The sequence below is a fragment of the Musca domestica genome, unplaced genomic scaffold, assembly GCF_030504385.1.
Source record: "Musca domestica strain aabys unplaced genomic scaffold, Musca_domestica.polishedcontigs.V.1.1 44, whole genome shotgun sequence".
Taxonomy (NCBI): Eukaryota; Metazoa; Arthropoda; class Insecta; order Diptera; family Muscidae; genus Musca; species Musca domestica.
The window spans coordinates 5,694,946-5,716,546 of record NW_026712334.1 but is presented as its reverse complement, the minus strand read 5'-3'; the positions used below and the strand labels follow the sequence as shown (position 1 = coordinate 5,716,546).

The 21,601-nt window shown below is 33.0% G+C and overlaps 3 protein-coding genes across 5 annotated transcripts in view; 2 read left to right on the top strand and 1 right to left on the bottom strand.

Annotated features, from left to right (window-relative positions):
* The window catches only part of LOC101892403 (uncharacterized), a 114,191-nt gene that overhangs the window by 80,560 nt on the left and 12,030 nt on the right, over positions 1–21,601 (top strand). The window lies entirely within an intron of this gene.
* On the bottom strand, positions 1,946–5,594 carry LOC105262085 (farnesol dehydrogenase). Its single transcript, XM_020038225.2, has 2 exons — positions 4,940–5,594; positions 1,946–2,211 (listed from the first exon to the last, which is right to left on the bottom strand). The coding sequence occupies exons 1-2, from the start codon at positions 5,384–5,386 to the stop codon at positions 2,035–2,037; spliced, it is 624 nt and encodes a 207-aa protein (XP_019893784.2). The 5' UTR covers positions 5,387–5,594; the 3' UTR covers positions 1,946–2,034.
* On the top strand, positions 7,974–8,945 carry LOC101892919 (farnesol dehydrogenase). The gene is made up of 2 exons (XM_005187579.4): positions 7,974–8,635; positions 8,692–8,945. The coding sequence occupies exons 1-2, from the start codon at positions 8,060–8,062 to the stop codon at positions 8,866–8,868; spliced, it is 753 nt and encodes a 250-aa protein (XP_005187636.2). The 5' UTR covers positions 7,974–8,059; the 3' UTR covers positions 8,869–8,945.

Here is a 21,601-nt window from a genome sequence, read left to right as displayed (position 1 = left end):
GTATTTTGATGATTTTAGCGACATTATTCACGGGAATTGTTTCAAATTTGGTATTTGAAGTTCCAAATGAATACTACACCCTAAGACAAAAAATTGTCTTTGCAGGTCCACGTCTTCGTATAGCCCCAATATAACGGTACCTCCCTATATTCGGTATTTTGATGATTTTAGCGACATTATTCAACGGGATTGTTTAATATTTGGTATTTGAAGTTCCAAATGGATACTACACCCTAAGACAGAAAATTGTCTGTGCAGGTCCACGTCTTCGTATAGCCCCCATATAACAGTACCTCCCTATATTCGGTATTTTGATGATTTTAGCGACATTATTCAAGGGAATTGTTTCAAAATTGGTATTTGAATTTCGTTATGGGAACTACAGTCTGTGACAGAAAATTGTCGGTGCGGGTCCAGGTCTTCGTATAGGCCCCATATATCAGTGCCTCCCTATATTTGGTATTTTGCGATTTTAGCTACAATACCCACCGAAATTGTTTGAGATGTGGTATTTGAAGTTCGTATAGGATGCTACAGCCTGTGACAGAAAATTGTCTATGCTGATCCAGGTCTTCGCACAGCTCCAATTTAACGGCACCTCCTTATATACGATATTTTGATGATTTTAGCTACATTATTCACCGTTTATTTCAAGTTTCGAATTTGAATATGGTGATGGCTTATGACAAACAATGCATATGTATGTCCACGTCGTATAGACCCCAATATAACGGCTATATTCGGTATTTTTAAAATTTTAACAGAATTTTTTAAGGATTTTATTTTTGAAAATTTCCAAATTCGTTGCAAATGGTGGAGGGTATTAAAAGTTCGGCCCGGCCGAACTTACTGCTTTTTAACTTGTTTTAATATGAGTTGTTGTCTACTGGTAGTCTGTCTACGATATTATGTTGATTTTAACCATTTTAATTTTGGCTTGACTCAGGTTTTATATTAAAACGATTTAGCTACCATAGATCAGATAATAATATTTACCACTCAATTAGAGATTCAACTTAATTTTATATATTTAATTTTGATATTATAAAAAAAAATAGTAATTTTTTTTGGCAATTTGAAAAGAGTACAAATTCGTCAAGTAAAAAATAATAGAACAGTGTTTGGCTTGCTTGTTTGGGATACCATATTATTTTGTTGTTGCAAAATCGTCAGGCAAAATCCCATTATTGTTGTTTTTATAAAAACAACGTTTGTTTATGAGTGGAGAACGATGGTAATGTTTACCAGGGGGTAAGGCAGGGAATACCTAGGTTTCGGAAAGAGCCACCAATCCTCATCAGTTCCCTTGTTTCTTGTCTGGGATATTCTCCCCAGAAGTTATTTTAAAAAATAACTTCTATTACAAAAAACATTTTTTACCCAAGTGACGAGATCGTAAGCTCAATAGAAAGGAACAAAAAGACACCTTGAAAAGACGGTTATATTAACTTTCTCATTCCGTTTGTAACATCCCTAAATATTCATCGTAGACCCCATAAATTGTATATATTCACAATCAGTATAAAATTCTAAGTCCACTTTGGCTATTGCGCACATATAGCGATACCCACCGATATTCGGTATTTTGATAATCATAGTCACATTTACCGGCGAAATTGTTTCAAGTATTCAGTATTTTAGGAGATATAGTAGATGAAAATCCTTGAACTATAAAATTGTCTATAGAGGTTTCAGTTTTGATATAGCCCCATATAATGGCCTCACCCTCACTTTATGGTTTTTAAAAGTTAAACAGCATTATTCAAACGTTCTTACTGGTATTTGTATTTTAGAGTGGGATACGTTTGAATTCAGATACTGTTGTATAAAAATGGTTTCTCTACCCAAAGGTGGAAGGTATTAAAAGTTCGGCCCGGCCGAACTTAATGTTTTTTACTTGTTGAAACTCCATTTATTTTAATTTTGGAAATAAAAACATTCTGCATTTTAATATAATGACATTTTTATTAAGAAACTAAATAATGTTAAATACAATCCAATAAATTATATAGATGTATGTATGTTGGTTTATTTTCAATAAGTTGCTCCAACTGGATTAATAATCATATCGTGAATTTGAACCGTCGGCGGTGTCTGTATGCAATAAACTATGGCATCTGCAACTTCTTCGGGTTTCAAAGCTGGTGTATTCTCTGGAAGTTCCACGCCTTCACCCAAAAATTCAGTTCTCACAGCACCGGGACTGACGCTCTGAAATTAGGATAATTTACTTTATTGGTAGCTTATTTCATAAAAATAAAAAAATCCCATTTTTATACCCTACAACACTATGTGTTGGGTGGGGTTAGTGTCGGAATAGAAGCCTATTTCTTTTGGAGATGATCGCCAAATGTTTAGGTGTTGAAATGGACCAAATACTGAAAAAATGTCGGATTTTGGAGTAGCTATACAGGTCGAAATTATAGACCAATCGACGCGGAACTTCGCATGTAGCTAAAGTTTAGGGCGGGGAAGAAGCCTACCAATTTGGGTGGTCATCGGATAATATTTAGCGGGACCATATCTTTTTTGTTGAAAAAATTAAAAATTTTTCATTAAACCGCGAATGACAAACCATGACAAGGTTACTTCTGATCTTTACATTGATATTAACATCCAACAAATCGGATATATAGCAAAATATGTGCGATATATATGTCTATCAAAGAAGATATGCTTGAAAGATCCCTTATATGTCGAGAACGGCTGAACTGATTTCGATAGTTCTCATTAATTCAGAATGGCCTCTTGGCAGGAAAGAAAAAACGTCTAAAAAAATCGCATAAAAATATCTCTCTAAAGATGAAAATATTGATTTTGTAACATTTTCTCATATTTTTTCAATTTTGTCATATTTTTGGCATATTTTCATTTTGAATTAAACATTTGGTAATATTTCTACAGCTAACAAAACTAAGTGGTTAGGATATCAGGATATCATATATAGATCGCATTTATGGCCCGATCCTTACGAAATTTTGCATGGGGATAAGATGAGGGTCAGAATAGAAGCCTACTCTTTTTTGGAGATGATCGCCATATATTTAGGGGTTGAAATGGACCAAAACAAGTTAAAAAGTATCAGTCGGTATTGCCGCCAGAGATATACCCTCAGCCTATGTTCGATTATCTAAATATATTTTGACTAGTGTTAAGGTTATTCAAACGTTTGACCCTCTATGGAGAAGATCCCGAAGGAATGGGCCAATATTGCCCATTTCCTATCGGACCCAAAATATGATATAAATATTTCGACAGATGTGCCAAGTCTAAATGAAATCGGATGTTAATTTGGCGATTTATGTGCTTCATGGGTACTCAAAATTTCAATATTTTGTGGGGGAGGTACTTGATGGAGTGGACCGATATTGTCCATTTTCATACCTGTCCTAGCACTGACGCAAATATTAGGATTCGCAAAGTCGGAGCAAATTCGGATTAGCCTTTCTCTTTCTGAGCAAAAAATTTGTTTTTTTTTTTTTGAAAATTTCGACCTTTTGTTGGGGAGGTACCAGGAGGAGTGGGCCGATATTGTTCATCTTAACACAAGACCTTGGGTTAATATAAATATTGGGATGTGTGAAATTTGAAGACAGTCGGACTCTTACATAACATTTTATGAGAGTTGTAATTATTCAAAATTTTGACCATTTGTGGGGGAGGTACTTGATGGAGTGGACCGATATTGTCCATTTCCACACCTGCCCTAGCACTGACGCAAATATTAGGATTTGCAAAGTTGGAGCAAATTCGGATTATCCTTTCTCTTTCTGTGCAAAGAATATTTTTTTTTGAACATTTCGACCTTTTGTGGGGGAGGTATCAGAAGGAGTGGACCGATATTGCCCATCTCCGAACTCGATCTAAATTTGACAAAAATATTACGTTGTAGCCAATTTGGACCAAATCGGATACTCCCTTCGACAGACAGACAGACGGACGGACGGATGGACGGACATCGCTAAATCGACTCCAAATGTTCTGAAACGGATTTGGTCCAAAGAGACCTAGGGTCTAAAACCGTTATTTCGACTAGGCACGTTTTGGCCGTATCAAATGATATATACCCTCTGTAGCCATATGGTTGAGGGTATAAAAACTGCAAAATTGTTAGCAGGTCGTAATTATCGCCCGATCCTCACGCACATTTGAATGGGGTTACCGGACATTGCAAAAGCCAAGCAGTTTTAGATGGCCATTCAAAAATATTCAATGTGTGAAATAGTTTGCCAACTTTTGTAGACAAAATACGAAAATGTCCATTCCAGTGACTTTTTGGAGATTTCACAAATACAGGAAAGACGCACTTCTGAGTATTTCGTTAACGCTGATTTCGTTGAAGAATATAGTCAAATGTCTGTATCTCATATAGATGCGTTTCAGTCAAAAACCAATAATAAATGTTAATCTTTTGCCTCTTCTGAGAGATTATAGGTCTTTGGGAAATATTGGTTCCAGATCTAGGAAGACCATTTAAGTGCAACATCTACCAATAAATTGGAAATGAGCAAATTAGTTTAAGTTGCTATTATTCGAAAATTAAAGAACGAAACCTGATGGTTTTCTTTTATTATTTGTCACAATAGCTTGTGGAATTCTTTCGAGTATCTCGCCTATATAAACTGTATCGTTTATTATAGTGTTGTGGGGTATTCAACGGTCGGCCCCGCTCGACTGTAGCCTTTGCTTACTTATTAATATTGGGTTTTTTATAATCTCCTAACCATATATAATAACACTATCGTTAAGAGCAGAGACATTTTCTAAAATTTTCGTTAGAAAATATTATTATCGACAATAACAGTACTAGTTGTAAACACAATTGTTATTGAAAATATTAATTTGATAAACTACGATTCTCAATAATATTTTAACGACAACATTTTTTATAAAAAATACTTTTGTCCCCAAAAATTCCCTAGAAAAATTTTATACAAACCGAAATTTTAATCTTCGTCTCCTTGGCAAGAAGTTCCTGACGCAACACTTCGGTCATTGCCTTGATGGCATGTTTTGTGGGTGGATAAATATTCAAATTGTAGCCGGTCATACGTGGTATAAAATGTCCTACAATGCTGCTAACGTTAACGATATGACCATTAAATTTACGTTGTTCCATGCTGCGAACAGTTTCCCGAGTACACCAGACAACACCCAAAATATTGGTACTCACAGTATTTTTGACAATTGTTGAATTATCAGCTGCTGTTAAATCAGACATTTGCATCATGCCAGCATTATTGATCAGGACATCGACTCCACCGAATTTTTCTTCAATCCAAGCAAAGGCATCCTTAACACTCTGCTCGTCACTGACGTCACAGGTATGGGTGTGGAAGTTCTTTTGGAATTTTTCATCAATCTTAGGCCTTGTTTGTTTTTCCATTTTTTCAACACGTCTGGCCAGCACCTGTTACAACAGCGATTTTATTTAACCAACGTTCCATGGCTGAGGTCCTCGATTTAATGTTCTCTTCAAAATGTTTGACAAAACTGATCGTTAAGGTCTGTGTTCCCAAGCTTTAAAATAGCTCGATTCCGACACTTATCCTCTCTTTTCCACAGATTCATTTTCCACTTTTGCTAATGAATGAAAGTGAGACATACCTAATGCCTAATGTGTCACAAAAAGAATGTTTTCATGATACACCGTAAAAGTAATCAATGTTCACCTTGAAATTTGTCTGGGAAATACTGTTTTGGAAAAACTAAAAAATATATATCATTTTAGCTGATAATGTATTTATATTTTATTAGTTATTGAATTTCAAATTAAAATCAATCTATCCAGAATTTCAATTGGAACCATTTCTTCCGGTGTAAAAAAACGATTGAACATGCCCCATTAATAAATGGCTTGTATTGCTCTTTCATTTTTTATTCTGTGGTCACACGCCAAGAAGCCAAAATTGTTTTCAATTTCATGTTTGGCGAATTTCATCACAAATTTATTGCACAATAAGAATGACTGTTCACAAAATTGTTACCCTATGTTTCTGCAAGCTATACAATTTCAAACAATGAGTGGGTGAATGTAATATCTAAAGCTTTGTAATCGAAAAGATTCTCTATGGAAATTATTGTCATCGGTAAATTTTGCTATAGAAATTATTGTTATTCGAAAATATTTGCTATAGAAATTATTGTTATTCGACAATATTTTCTATAGAAATTATTGTTATTCGACAATATTTTCTATAGAAATTATTGTTATTCGACAATATTTTCTATAGAAATTATTGTTATTCGACAATATTTTCTATAGAAATTATTGTTATTCGACAATATTTTCTATAGAAATTATTGTTATTCGACAATATTTTCTATAGAAATTATTGTTATTCGACAATATTTTCTATAGAAATTATTGTTATTCGACAATATTTTCTATAGAAATTATTGTTATTCGACAATATTTTCTATAGAAATTATTGTTATTCGACAATATTTTCTATAGAAATTATTGTTATTCGACAATATTTTCTATAGAAATTATTGTTATTCGACAATATTTTCTATAGAAATGATTGTTATTCGACAATATTTTCTATAGAAATGATTGTTATTCGACAATATTTTCTATAGAAATGATTGTTATTCGACAATATTTTCTATAGAAATGATTGTTATTCGACAATATTTTCTATAGAAATTATTGTTATTCGACAATATTTTCTATAGAAATTATTGTTATTCGACAATATTTTCTATAGAAATTATTGTTATTCGACAATATTTTCTATAGAAATTATTGTTATTCGACAATATTTTCTATAGAAATTATTGTTATTCGACAATATTTTCTATAGAAATTATTGTTATTCGACAATATTTTCTATAGAAATTATTGTTATTCGACAATATTTTCTATAGAAATTATTGTTATTCGACAATATTTTCTATAGAAATTATTGTTATTCGACAATATTTTCTATAGAAATGATTGTTATTCGACAATATTTTCTATAGAAATGATTGTCATTCGACAATATTTTCTATAGAAATTATTGTTATTCGATAATATTTTCTATAGAAATTATTGTTATTCGACAATATTTTCTATAGAAATTATTGTTATTCGACAATATTTTCTATAGAAATTATTGTTATTCGACAATATTTTCTATAGAAATTATTGTTATTCGACAATATTTTCTATAGAAATGATTGTTATTCGACAATATTTTCTATAGAAATTATTGTTATTCGACAATATTTTCTATAGAAATTATTGTTATTCGATAATATTTTCTATAGAAATTATTGTTATTCGACAATATTTTCTATAGAAATTATTGTTATTCGACAATATTTTCTATAGAAATGATTGTAATTCGACAATATTTTCTATAGAAATTATTGTTATTCGACAATATTTTCTATAGAAATGATTGTTATTCGACAATATTTTCTATAAAATTTTGCATAAAAATCTCGCCTATGATAATATTTTATAAATAGTTCTGTTATCAGGAGAAAATAGGTTTTGGTATCGGATATTGGTACAGGAAGACGGTATTTTCGAAATAAGGTTACGCCTGACTATCGTTTCTTTTTAGGTGCTCGCCTTGTCCGCTTTTCCTAACATTTTGCATACTTCATTTTGAATATTTTTCCTATCAAATCCCACCAATATTTTAGAATTCGCTTATTATTAATGCGTTTTTAGGTTTATCCTACACTGTAACACTCGACATATGTTCGTGGTTGTGACACACTAACCTATGTTAAGAATCTGCTATTATATTCTATTTGCGTGATTTAGTTTGTTTTACATCCTGAATTCTTTAACTAGTCTTGATAACCGAATCGATAAGCCATACAAATGATTTATTTCGTCATATAAAACAAATATTATCTTTATGCAGAGGTGAAACACCAAAACTCAACACACTAGAAGATTAGATATGAAAATACATAATCTTTCTGTTGAACGATTGATGATAAACTATATCTAATGATACATTGAACAGTTTATAATACACTCCCCCAAAAAGCAAGCCGGCAGTACCAATCAAATCACTATTTAGAGTATTTACAGAGACCCAAAAAAAAAACTATGCAACGTTGGCAAAATAAAGTGGCTGTGGTTACCGGTGCCAGTTCGGGTATAGGAGCAGCCTTATGTAAAACCCTTGTCGATAATGGCATGATAGTGGTGGGCCTGGCTCGACGCCTGGTCAAAATGAATACCACCGTGACAAATACTTTGGCTGAGGATAAAAAACAAAATTTCACTGCCTTCAAATGTGACATAGCCGATGAACAAAGTGTCAAAGATGCCTTCACATGGATTGAAGACAAATTTGGTGGTGTCGATGTTCTAATCAATAACGCCGGGGTGGTTAAAAATACAACACTTTTGGCTGAAGGCAACTCGGAAGATTTATTGGCCACCATGCACACAAATGTTATGGGAGTGGTGTGGTGTACCCGTGAAGCTTTTCGTTCAATGCGTCAACGGAATGGTGGTATGGGTCATGTGATTATCGTCAATAGTGTGGCTGGCCACAGTGTACCCAATTTTCCGGGTATGAACTTCAATATTTATCCCTCATCAAAACATGCTGTTACAGCCATGACAGAGGTTTTGCGCCAGGAATTTGCCAATGAAAAAACAAAAATTAAAATAACTGTAAGTTGTTGTTAAATTTTTTAGGGATATGTTTGTTATTGTTTATTTCTTGACAGAGTCTTAGTCCCGGAGCTGTACACACGGAAATCAATCAATCAAGTGAAGAAATACCTCCTGAATTTCCCATCCTACAACCTGAAGATATTGCCAATGCAGCACTGTTTTGTTTGCAAACACCACCACATGTTCAAATTCATGAATTGACCATAAAACCAGTGGGTGAAATGATGTGAATTAAAATGTCGTACTCTCGATTTTAGAACGAAACAATAAAAAACAAGTTAATCAGCTTCAAATGGTTTTGCCGACAGATGTATACCCTTATCCTCGTGTTATGATTGTTCAAATTCTTGATTGTGATATAGAGATCCAAAAAAGATGAAGTGAATCTAATACTGACAAATACTGACATTTCTTAAATTAAAAAAAAAAAACAAGTTTAAAAGTAAAAGTCGGTTTAGCCGACAGCCAATAATGTTCGTCTAATTAAATATTTTATGACTTCTGTTATGATTATTCAATGTTTGACTCTCTATGAAGTAAGTGCCTAAGGAATGGGTCAACATTGTACATTTCGTATCGGACCTATAAATATTGCAACATACCAGGTTTGGACTATATCGAATACATCCTTCACTTTATATAAGATATGTGATAATTTTTAGAAAAGGTTGAAATGTGGTTGAGGTACCAGATCTAGTCAAACATGCCAACGCTGTTCTAAAAATCGAACATTTATATCCAATTTTATGCGAAATCACTAATTCCATATTCATATCAGGTTTTTGGTTGAGAGAAATATTTTGATATAGAAAGTTGTAAAGAATCGTTGAGTTGTTGCGCAAGTAATGTCAGAAAAAATATTAAAAATGGTTCGAAATCGTCCGATGTCTACCATGTTTATAACAGATCTTGTGTTAATGGAAATATAGAGATGTACCAAGTCTGAATAGAATCGGATGTTAATTTCCTGTTTTATTCACACCAGACGTTCGGCTAATACAATTTTTGTGATGTGTGTCATGCAAAGACAATCGGACTCTTACATCACAATTTATAAGAGTAATAATTATTATTATTATATTATTTTTTTGAAATTTTCGATCATTTGTGGGGGAGGTACCAGAAGAAGTGTACCGATATTGCCCATCTCCGAACTTGATTTAAGTTTGATAATAATATTACGATGTACCAAGTTTGCACCAAATATGATACTCCCTTCGAGAGTTATCGTGCGCATCAGCCAGTGAGAAAAACAGATGAACGGGCATCCTTAGATTGACTCCAAATATCCTGAAATGGATTTGGTCCAAAGAGGCTTAGGGTCTAAAGTCGTTGTTTCGATGAGGCACGTTTTTGCCGCATCAAATTATATATACCCTCTCCCGGCATATGGCTGAGGGTATAATATCCAGCATATATTTCCAATTTTATTCGAATTTTGTGAAGGAGATACCAGAAGGAGTGTACCGATATTGCCCATCTCCGAACTTGATTTAAGTTTGATAATAATATTACGATGTACCAAGTTTGCACCAAATATGATACTCCCTTCGAGAGTTATAGTGCGCACCAGCCATAGAGAAACACAGACGAACGGAAACCCCTAGATTGACTCCAAATGTCCTGAAACGAATTTGCTCCACAGAGACCTAGTGTCTAAAACCGTTACTTCGACGGGGCACGTTTTTGCCGTATCAAGTAACACATACCCTCTGTAGACATATGGTCGAGGCTATAATTAATAAGTTTGAAATTATCAGTCGATCATTTACTCCAAGAGTGTCATATCTAATAAGTTATCGATTAATAATTCTATCCAACAATGTCGCTAAATTCTTTAAAATACCGAATATAAGAATTTAAAGTTATATGGGATTTATACTAAAACTTAGACCTGCTCTGTATGGACATATCCTACAAACTGGGAACACAACCTGCTAATATATAGCAAATCCGGCTTACAATTGTGACAAAAACAACAAAAAGACCTTTTATCTGTCAGTACAGTTATATGGGGGCTATACCTATTCGAACTATTTTCTATACCAAAATTCTATGGACCTAAAGTACATCTGAACAAAGTTCTATCCACCTACATCATTTCTTTCGGAAGCTAGAGTGATTTTCACATACGGACGGGCAAGGCTAATCGTCATAGAATCTTATGCTAATCAAGAACATATATATACTTTGTGGGGTTTAAAATATTATTTGAAAGAATGCCACATTATGGTGGAGGGTTTCTAGTGTTAGGCAATTTTAATTTCGTATTAATAGTTCGTACGAATTATTTTACACAGTTCCTTAAAATGTGCTCGACTTTTGACCTTTTCCTTTGCGTTTCGTTTTTTCGTTTCAATTTTATAATATTAGCTACAATTAAAATTTTTCAATTAAAAAATATATTTGTAACAAAAAATTTCACTAGCAAACAATTTATGACTTTTTGTCCACAATATTACAAATATGCAAAAATTAAAAAAAAAGTCTAAGAAAACTCGCAATTTAAAACTTTTACTATTTCTACTGGATTTTCTTGTTTTTTTTGTTGTTATATTTTATGCGGTGGCTTTAAGCGTTTCACAGAGCTGGAGCAAGTAAAACTCGAAGCAAAACCCCAACATATTTCTGTCTTCATGAACAAAAAAGAAATGGCTAAACACACAATAACTAACAACAACAACAAGCGCAAAAACGCTTTAACTGTTTTAAACTTGAACTGATTTCAAGTTTTAGCTAACTGAGATTTTAATGTCTTTCTTTGTAAGCAAAGCGCATTCATTGTAAGCAACAGCAAAACAAAATGTGTGCAAACGTGAAAAAGCCATCGTTTCTAAGCAACAAACAACAAATTGTTGTGCTTTTTTGGGGGGGATAGAAAAAAACGAAACAACAACAAGGAGAAGAAAAACGGCAACAACTATTTGCAGCTGCAACACATGATTTATTTCCATATGAAATGTTGAAAGAATGTTGACCGGCTTCTCTAAAGTCCTCTTACCAGATGAGAGCATGTGTTACAAAAAAGAGAGGGAGAGAGGGAAATACAACAATCTCAGGATAAAAGGTAATTCGTAAGGGGGAAGAGAACAATCAAAAAGTCTTCCTTGTTCCAGCCTTCATTGTCTTCTGCTTTGTATGATTTTGTAAAACATGTTAAAAATGTAAAATGTACCGTAAATGAAAATATACCGGACCGATTTTTTTATACAAGTGTAAAATTTTAAAATTGCTGTCTCCTTGCATCTGTATCATTCAAAAAAATGAACTATGTTGGCAATTATTTGAAGCGTGGGCGTGAGTTTTTCTGTTGATTATGAAAGATGGCATTCCATACTAAAATAAAAAAACTGAAATTTTAAAACCTTCTCTATATTATTTGTATACCCTACACCACCTGAAGAGAGAGATTCATAGGTACTTTTGAGGATCTTCTTAGAATCACTTTCTGAGTCAAGCTGAAATTTTCCAAACAATATTTATTTTGCCCAAGGACGAACCCTATTGAAATTGGCCCGGTCCGCGTTGCCGGCTCCTTCTTTTAGTCTTTAATGCATATTTTTTAAGCATTATAGAATTATGTAAGCGGCACAATTTTTGTTATAAGTAAAATAACTCCATAGTAATTTCTAAATAGAAATAAAAATTCATGACAAAAATTATAATAGATAATAATCTACCGTCGGTTTTAGATATTTTGAATAGCCTGATCTTATTTTTCAGTCTAAGGCTATAATTGAGTGTTAAAAACCTGTATGATATAGAACTTCTATAATAGCCCCCTGTGAAAACTCAGCTAAATTTTTGGTATTGAATTTCCAATGTTAAGAATACCGTGCTGCGTGGTATTTAGTTTTGTCCACCTCATAATTGAGGGCGGAATGATTTCAAAATAGTCAAAGATAATTGCTTTTTTACACCCATTACCGTGAAATATTAATTAATTTATTTTTGTCATTTAAATTGTGAGTCGGAGAACCCATAAAGTCCATATTTTTCATCATAGTATAATTCAATAACGATCAAAAAAATTAATATTCGTGATTTTTTCATGTTTCTGCCACAATTTGATATTTCGTAGTTTATGGCATGTAGATGTAAATCCCACATCTACGTTCCCAACCAATATTCTCTTGGGAGTTTCAAATTCTATAGTATATCAAATTTTCTTTTCTGACCAAACATTGGTTAGGAAAGTGGATTTGTGGGTACACTAATGTGGCAACTATATTCGAATAAATGCCTATGTGGCCAATTATCTGAGGGACTATTCTCTACCCCTGAGTTGCCTAAATACAATTTTTGTAGCCAAATCAATTGATGAATGTAGTCAGACAAAAAAAAAAAAAATATATATATATATACACTGGTGGCCAAAACTAAAGGAACTAAAATCGCAAAGACAATAAATGTCCTGTAACTTTTACAAAAATAAACAAATCGTAACTATTTTTCCAGTTATAAATGAGGTCTTTAATTCAATTTTAAGAAACTAAAAATAATTTTGAACGAAAAATAATATATGGAAAACTAAAATTACCCAATTTTTTGCTTGGTCAAAACTAAAGCAACTTTTTGATTTTTTATTTTAAAATAATTAAATTTTGGCTAATAGTCGATAGCATCCATTATTTTTGATAGCAGCTGCACACCTACGAGGCATTGAACCTATAACACGCTCAATTTGATCCTTGGGTATGCTTTTCCAGGCACCCCGAATTATTTAGACAATTTTGTGCTTATTTGTTTCCGAATCTCGCTTGATCTTCCTATCTACGATAATCCATAGGTTGTCTATGGAGTTTAGGTCAGGTGATTGTGCCGGCCATGACAAAATATCGATTTTTGACTCCCGCAACAAATATTTGACATGTTTTGATGCAAGTTTGGGATCATTGTCATGCTGTAACACCCAAATGTGCCGAATATTTTACTCAGCGTAAGGGAACAACGTGATGTCCAACACATCTTTGTAAACAAACCGATCCATAACTTCCTTTCTTTCATGGATAGACCCAAGTCCATAGAAAGAAAAACAGCGCCACGCCATTTTTGACCCTCCCTCATGCTTCACTGTACCTTTGCAACACTGCGGCTTAAGTCCTTCATTTTTTGGTCTTCTCACCGCAAAATTTTTCACGTCTGAGCCTTTAATATTAAACGTATACTCATCCCAGAAATAATGTTTTTCCATTGAGCTTGATTCCACCTAATATTATCGTTTCCGAAAGCCTTTTTGATTTTTTCAGATATAAATGGCTTTTTGATGTCTTACGGACATGCGGACCAGCTGCCATTACTCGTCTACGCACTGATCTCGAGCTCTCTCACCAATCCAGTCGAACTCTTAAATGGTTGTTTTTTTATTTCTCTCACAATTTCTGGATCAGTACGGGTTGAAATTGTTCACGGCCTTCATCCGTTATAGACTGTTACTACTGATCCAGTTTCAAAAAACCGACTTAGTATACAGAAATAATTATGAAATCACATAAATATTTATGAAATATTTCTCGGAAATCATTTTCTGTGATATGTTGTTTTGATAGTCACTGATAATTTGCTGTTTTATTCAGGTACTGTATTTGCTTCTAGCCATTTTTAAAAATTTTTTGGGCGGTACTTAAAAAACGAAAAGAAAAACACATACTGTTGTAAAAAATTTCTCAAAAAGGATTTATGACAAGCGAAATTGTCGAAGGAAGCAAAAAGCGATAAATATAACAGTAAAAACAACTGAAATTGCAGCAGTTATATGAATGTACAACAGAGTTGCTTTAGTTTTGTCCAAGCCAAAATCGGGGTAATTGACTTTAGCATACATTATTTTTTATATAAAAAGGAATTTTGGTTTTTTGTTTCAGGTTTTTAAAAAGTGAATAAGGTACCTAATTTAAAACAAGAAAAACTTTGTCATTTCCTTACTTTTTAAAGAAGTTACAGGGCATTCATTCTCCTTGTAATTTCAGTTGCTTTAGTTTTGGCCACCAGTGTATATATATATATATATATATATATATATATATATATATATTTTTTTTTTTTTTTTTTTTTTTGTCTGATTTCGTGTAATATGCACTCTACAACAATGATCTTCGGTACCAGATATCAGATACAGCTCAGAAGATGTAAGTAAGTGTTTCAAATTTTGTCAAAATTAGTTCACATTTGGACATACCTTTAAATAAATCTTTATCCAATTTTAGGTTCATTGTGCACCTAATGGTGAATATCAGCACAAATTGACTCAATTTTTTCACTTCCAATGGAATTCAGCCTAGAAGCAAGTACTTCACATTTTGCTTACAATCGGATCAGATTAACTATACCTCCCATATATATGTTTCATCCGATTTTGTATTAAAGTCCCTAGCACTCAACAACAATAATATTTGATACCAGGCATCAGATACAGCTCGAGAATACCTCTGCCAAGTTTTATTGGGATTCGTCCAGGTTTTTTATAGCTTCGATATACATCTTCATCCGATTTTACGGTTATCAGCCCAAATTGGATAGATTTGTTCATATTCAAACGAATTTTTAAATTTATTGAAACTCTGTCCGAATTATCTATTGATCCAATAAATAGTTTTTAATATAATCCCAAATTGTGACTTCTCTAAAAACAATGATGTCCATCAAATAAGGTTCATAGTTGGTATGATCTACTTCACATGAATTTCCAATACAAAGTTCTTTGCCACGGGTACTCTGCTAAATACGCATAGTAGTGTTGGGTATCATTTAGTCGGCTCCGCCCGACTTTTGACCTTCCTTACTTGTTTCTTAACTTCATATGCTTTTCATATATTGAGAAACTATGGACATATTTTGAATTAATTGTTAAAATATTTTTACAGCACTGTTCTTAAAACTTTCTTATGCTAAAAAACTGAAACACACATGTCGATATTTCCATTTTGAAAAGACCAGCTTTGTGATTTTGCCCCTCTGTGGATAGTTTTGGAAATCTGTACTATAATTGTACGAAAAGTACCTGATAGTACTAAATTGGATATTGGGAGAAGGTATAGAATACCAAAATTTGATTTTGAGTTTTCTGTGTGTATCTGGAATTGAGATGGAGGTGGATTTCAAAATGCGTACTATAATTGATCGGAAAGTACTAATTGCTACTAAATTTGGTATTGGATGAAGGGACTAAGCTGGAAACCTAAAATTTTATATGGATGTCAACGTTGGTGTTTGTGATTGAGAGAAGGGGCCTAATCCAGTTTATGGTTTTTTGAAAAGTTTAACAGCATTATCCCAACTGTCTTACTGGTATTTGTACTTTAAAATTGAACACGTTGAAATTCAGATTTTTTTATATAAAAATGTTTTTTTACCCAAAGATGGAGGGTTTTAATAGTTCGGCCCAGCCGAACTTAATGTTTTTTTTTTACTTGTTTCCACCTTTCAATGGTTCTCAGATACAAATTGAAACAATCAGTATGAAAATCACATTTGAAATATTCGACATACTAACATGTATTAGATTATAATGCTATCACACATATATGCTACATTACAATTCTTATTGAAATATGAAATACAAAAATAAAATGAAATATAATGAAAGGGAAAGCATAAAGCGTATAATTGTTCCTATTTTGTTTCGATGAAAGAATATGTATATGTGTATTGGTGTTTGTGTCCTTAAAATAGAATGTATTAATGTATACATGTTCTTTGATGACTTTTTTAAATGCATTCATGTGTCTCTGCTTCTATTGTGTTTATTATGCATAGTGCACAATTTTAACAAATGGAGAAAACATTTCAAGGATATTTTTGTGATTGTAGGCATTTTTTTCATTCACTATACACATTCTTAAATAAAACTTGAAATTTTTTTTTTGAAAAAAAAATATCTTGTCACTTAGACTGAATATTTCTAACATTATGTTCTTTATTTCTTCCTTTTTGCCTTCCATGTGTCCATGAGAACAGCTTATTTCTCGAAAAAAAAAAACATTAACAACAAAACTCAACAATGTTGCTTCTTATCTATCTAAAATACATTTTATACCCAACAAATCTTCGCCATTTAAATCCGAAGCACTCCCGTAACCCAGTCTAATGCTAATCAGCAGCTGGAAATAGCATTACATTCGAACCGTGTGATTGCAGCAACTACTTTTACTTTATCCGGACCACTTTGATCTTGACTTACGCAGCAGTGGGATGTGGTGGCGATAAGGCCATGAGATGAATGTGACACATCAACTCAGCAACGATAATGGGGGAGGGGTGGTGGTGACAGGGGTGCCATAATAATGGTGACAGGCAGTCAGTAACGGTTGGTCATAACCACTTTTATTTGCAGCATAAGCAAATTGCAAATCACATAGCTGGCTAGTCAGCCAGCTAGCCGAAGACGAAAAAAAAACGACATACAAAGAAAGGAAAGCGAAAAACCGTTGGAAAGGAAAATCACATCAAATGCACTCATCCACACACACAGTCAAGATCTATGTGAGGCCATTGGGATGTGGTTGTCGCAGTTTGACTATCGAAGATAACCAGAATTTCCTGTCAACACTTTGTTCAAGTTGAATGTTGTTTTTTTCTCCCCCCCCCCCTCTCTCTCTTCTATTATGTCTCCATTTTATTAAAATTTATTTATGTTTTTTGCAATTTTTTCCACATGGAATGGAATTTTGAAATTTCCATAAAATAACGCCAAAGGCCAAAAAGACCAATAACTGAATAATCGAAGTGAAAGAACCAGAACGATTGGACGATGAAGAGGATGGGAGAGAGGTGTATGTGTGTGTGTGTGTAAACTTTGTTAATACAAAACATCTGGTCTGTGGTTAAAGGTTTCGGCTGCTGGTGACTAATCCGGAAATAAATGGTTGTTGTTGCTGTTGCATTGAATTAAAGTTGGAAAGGATAGAACTCAATTATCATGAAATGACCGGTAGTTTGGCCGGGTCAAATTGCTTTGTTATGCTTTTGTGTGCAAAAATATATACATACATATGTATGTACATTTGCATGTATTATTCAACAGAATTTGTTTGATGCTAATATCCGTATCGCTGCCACCAACCGGATGAGGTTACATTAGTTTGGAGATTTATACAATTTTAAGGTTTTTTTTTTTACTTTTTTTGTTATTCTCTCTATTTCTATTCAAAATTTAGGTCACAATATTGGTTTCTTTGGTCATTTTTCAAAAGAGATAAGTATGTGTTTATTTGGCATATGTTAAAATGTAGTTTATGAATGCGGTTGTACAGTTTTTGTTTTTTATCATCAGCATCATATTGTTTTAATTTATTACAAATGTTTAGTGCACATTTTTGTGACATTTTAATTTGGAACTCAATTAAATTTTATAAAAAATGGAACATAGTTTTTATTTTTTCATCACATATTGATATATATATTTTTTTTTTTTTGCATGCCAAGAATGTCGTTGAGATTTGAAATATTCAACGGAATATTATAGAAAAAAACTATGGTTTTAGACTGTGTCACAAATGATTTTCAAGGAGTCTTTTAACCAGAGCGTTAAGTGCTTTTAGGGTGTATCCGATCGTCAATTTCAAAACAATTCGTCTTTAAACAAATTATTGTGCAGTACAGAAAAAATCTGATCCACCTATTGACTAAAGACACAGGGACTTACGCAGGGTGGGTCATTGTCCCCTCCTAAATAGATACTTTTCTGTCATTTTTGTATATTTTAAAGAAAAAAAGCCAATCGTTTGAGATTGTTTCGAAGTGCATTTCTGTGTACGTCGCTGATATTCAGGATTTAAACTTTAGTTTTCCATTACATTGTGGTAGCCTAATAGTGGTAGCCTTTTATGAGCGACCCTATGAATATCGATGGCAGTGAGCAATGGTTCGACAAAACGTTCGTTGATTATTGGTAACAGCGGAATCTTTTAAAGTAACTTTTATGTTCAATTTTTTGGATTTTTGGTGAGAATTTTTCAGAAAAAAAAAATATTCGTTATGGAATTCAAGGGAGATGGTGTGATTTCTTTATATTTGGCTGAAAACCACAAGTGGCTATCGTTAGAGCACTCCATCTTCCATCTTTTGTCTCGTACCATCGCTCGTTACCGTAATACTGGTAGCGTAGCCCGACGTCATAGTAGTGGACGGAAGAAAAAAGCAACATCAGCAGAAATGATAATGATGATAAAGAAGCGACTTAATCGAAACCCGCGTCGCAGTGGCCGAAAAATGGATCGTGAGCTGAATATATCGCAATATTTTGCCGATTGAATAGGGTAAGTGTACCAGTAGTCGGCACTTTTAGGATTTTCGCGTTTTTAATAGCTCACCATTCTGAGTGGAACTTTTCAATTATTACAAAGTTTATTTATTTAGATTCGAAATTTTGTATAGTTTTTGCAATAATAAATAAAGTTTTAATAACTTTTTATTAAATTTCATAAATTTGTAGTTTTATTAAAACAATGCTTTTTTGCCAGTAGTCGGCACCACTTGCCAATTGTCGGTATGGCATGTTCCAACAGTCGGCATACCAATTTTTTTGTAAGAATAATTAATAATAATAAATTAATTTAGTTAAACTGATTCGACGTCTTTATTGTACTTTTCTTAAGAATATGGATTGTTGAGGACCTTCACAGACAAACATTTAATTTTTATTAGAATAAATCATTTTTTCTTAGCGAAATTGTACACAAAGATAGCTGACAATATATTTGAAGTAAACAAAATACATTTAGTTATAAAAGTTTCATTTATATGGGCTTAAAAATAAAAAGTGCCGACTACTGGGACAAGCCGAACTTAGGCACACTTACCCTATTCAGCCATTGAAATTCCAAAAAGTGCAAGAATTTGAGATGGTGCGGCCTAAAAATGCCGTGTATCAAATTTGGATATCACAATTTACTCCAATTTGTTGTAAAAAATGCACCAACCATGCTACGTTTAACCAACTGATATTAACTTCACATCTTGTGTTCAAATTTCGATAAAAAATAAAGTCCATTCAATATGAACAAAATCTGTTTTGATATTACTATAGATTCTTTATATATGTCCCATCCGATTTCTCATAAGCACTTTCAAAGTCGTAGGTCTCTATAGCACTGATATTTGTTACTATAAATTGTATATGTCAAATTCGATGTTAATTGTTTCAAATTAATAGGTAGTCCCACATACACAATGTCCAATTCAAATTTCAATTTAGTCCGCGCTAAAGCCATACTACTCACTCAAAAACGAGCATAATATGTATGATTCACTTTGCACAAATTCCCAATGCAAACGTATGTTTGTTATGAGAAACACTACCTACCTACCTTTTGTCCTCCCTTACCAATTTTTAATTTATTTCAATTTAATGACAGTATATTAAAAATCATGCTAAACATCAAACTTCGGTAAAACAAGTAAGCAAACGCTATAGTCGTGCGAAGCCGATCATGTGATACCTTACAACACCCGTTATGCCCAAACGCATTTTGGAAGATTTCGTTTTTGAAATGATGTCATAGAGCCCTATCCAAATGTTACCCTTAGCTCTATGGCCGGGGCCATTTGCCCTGTATTTACGCTCTCGGTCGTGCTGATAGATATTCAAAACCATTTCACACAAAAGTTGTGGTCCATTTTACTTGCTAAATATAATCCAAAGGTCATCCTGCCCTCATCTCTCTTCTCATGCAGAATTCCGTGTTTATTGGTTTTCAATTGTGACCTGGAGACCGACTGCAATATCAGGAAAGATTTTTTTTTTGGTACATTTGAACCACTACATGTGCAACTTCATAAACAATAGGCTTTAATTTTGTAATCCATGTCAAATTTCATGAGGATCGGACGTTAATTTCGACCTGTATATAATACCTTCAACACATAGTTTTGCGGGGTGTAGGAAAAGTTTAGAAAATGTACAATTCAAAAGTCAAAATTTAGAAAATCGCATGCGATAAAAAATATGGCAAACTTTAAAAATAGAAAATTAACTTTTTATTGTCTTATATTCCCTTTCCTGGAAAAAGACCATTCCGAATTGATGAGAATTGTAAAAATCAGTCCTGCAGTTCTTGACGTATAAGGAGAATAAATAAGGTATAGGGTAAGTGTACCAGTAGTCGGCATTTTAGGATTTTCGCGTTTTTAATCGTTCATCATTCTGAGTGGAACATTTCAATTATTACAAAGTTAATTTATTCAGATTCCAAATTTTGTATAGTTTTTGCAATAATAAATAAAGTTTTAATAACTTTTTATTAAATTTCATAAATTTGTAGTTTTATTAAAACAATGCTTTTTTGCCAGTAGTCGGCACCACTTGCTAATTGTCGATATGGCACGTTCCAACAGTCGGCATACCAATTATTTTGCAAGAATAATTGATAATAATAATAAATTGATTCATTAAAATATAATATTTTTGTTTAGTTAAACTGATTCGACGTCTTTATTGCACTTTTCTTAAGAATATGAATTTTTGAGGACCCTCACAGACAAAAATTTAATTTTTATTAGAATAATTCATCTTTTCTTAGCGAAATTGTGCACTAATATAGCTGACAATATATTTGAAGTAAAAAAATACATTTAGTTAAAATAGTTTCATTTATTTGGGCTTAAAAATGAAAAGTGCCGACTACTGGGACATGCCGAACTTACCCTATTTATTTTACATATATATTGTACCTATTTTGCTATACATCCGATATCAGCATCACTGTAATGATTAGAGGTGGCCGTTTAATGTATTTGGGATTTTACCCGCTAAATATTATCCGATGACCGTCCAAATTGGCAGGATTCTGCCCAGCCCTAAACTCTTATAATTGTGGTCGTGGAGCAACAGAAAATGTAGGAAATTTTTCTGTTTTGGTCAATTATAACCCCTAAATAATTTGCGATTATCTCCAAAAACAATTGGACCCTAACCTCCATTTTTAGTTTCGTGAGGATCGGGCCATAATTGCAACCAGACGGACA

Coding starts and splice junctions, on each gene's coding strand:
- LOC101892919 (XM_005187579.4), top strand. CDS start 8,060: ATGCAACGTTGGCAAAATAAAGTGGCTGTGGTTACCGGTGCCAGTTCG. Junction 8,636..8,691: donor AAACAAAAATTAAAATAACT/GTAAGTTGTTGT, acceptor ATTTCTTGACAG/AGTCTTAGTCCCGGAGCTGT.
- LOC105262085 (XM_020038225.2), bottom strand. CDS start 5,386: ATGGAAAAACAAACAAGGCCTAAGATTGATGAAAAATTCCAAAAGAAC. Junction 2,212..4,939: donor AGACGAAGATTAAAATTTCG/GTTTGTATAAAA, acceptor TCCTAATTTCAG/AGCGTCAGTCCCGGTGCTGT.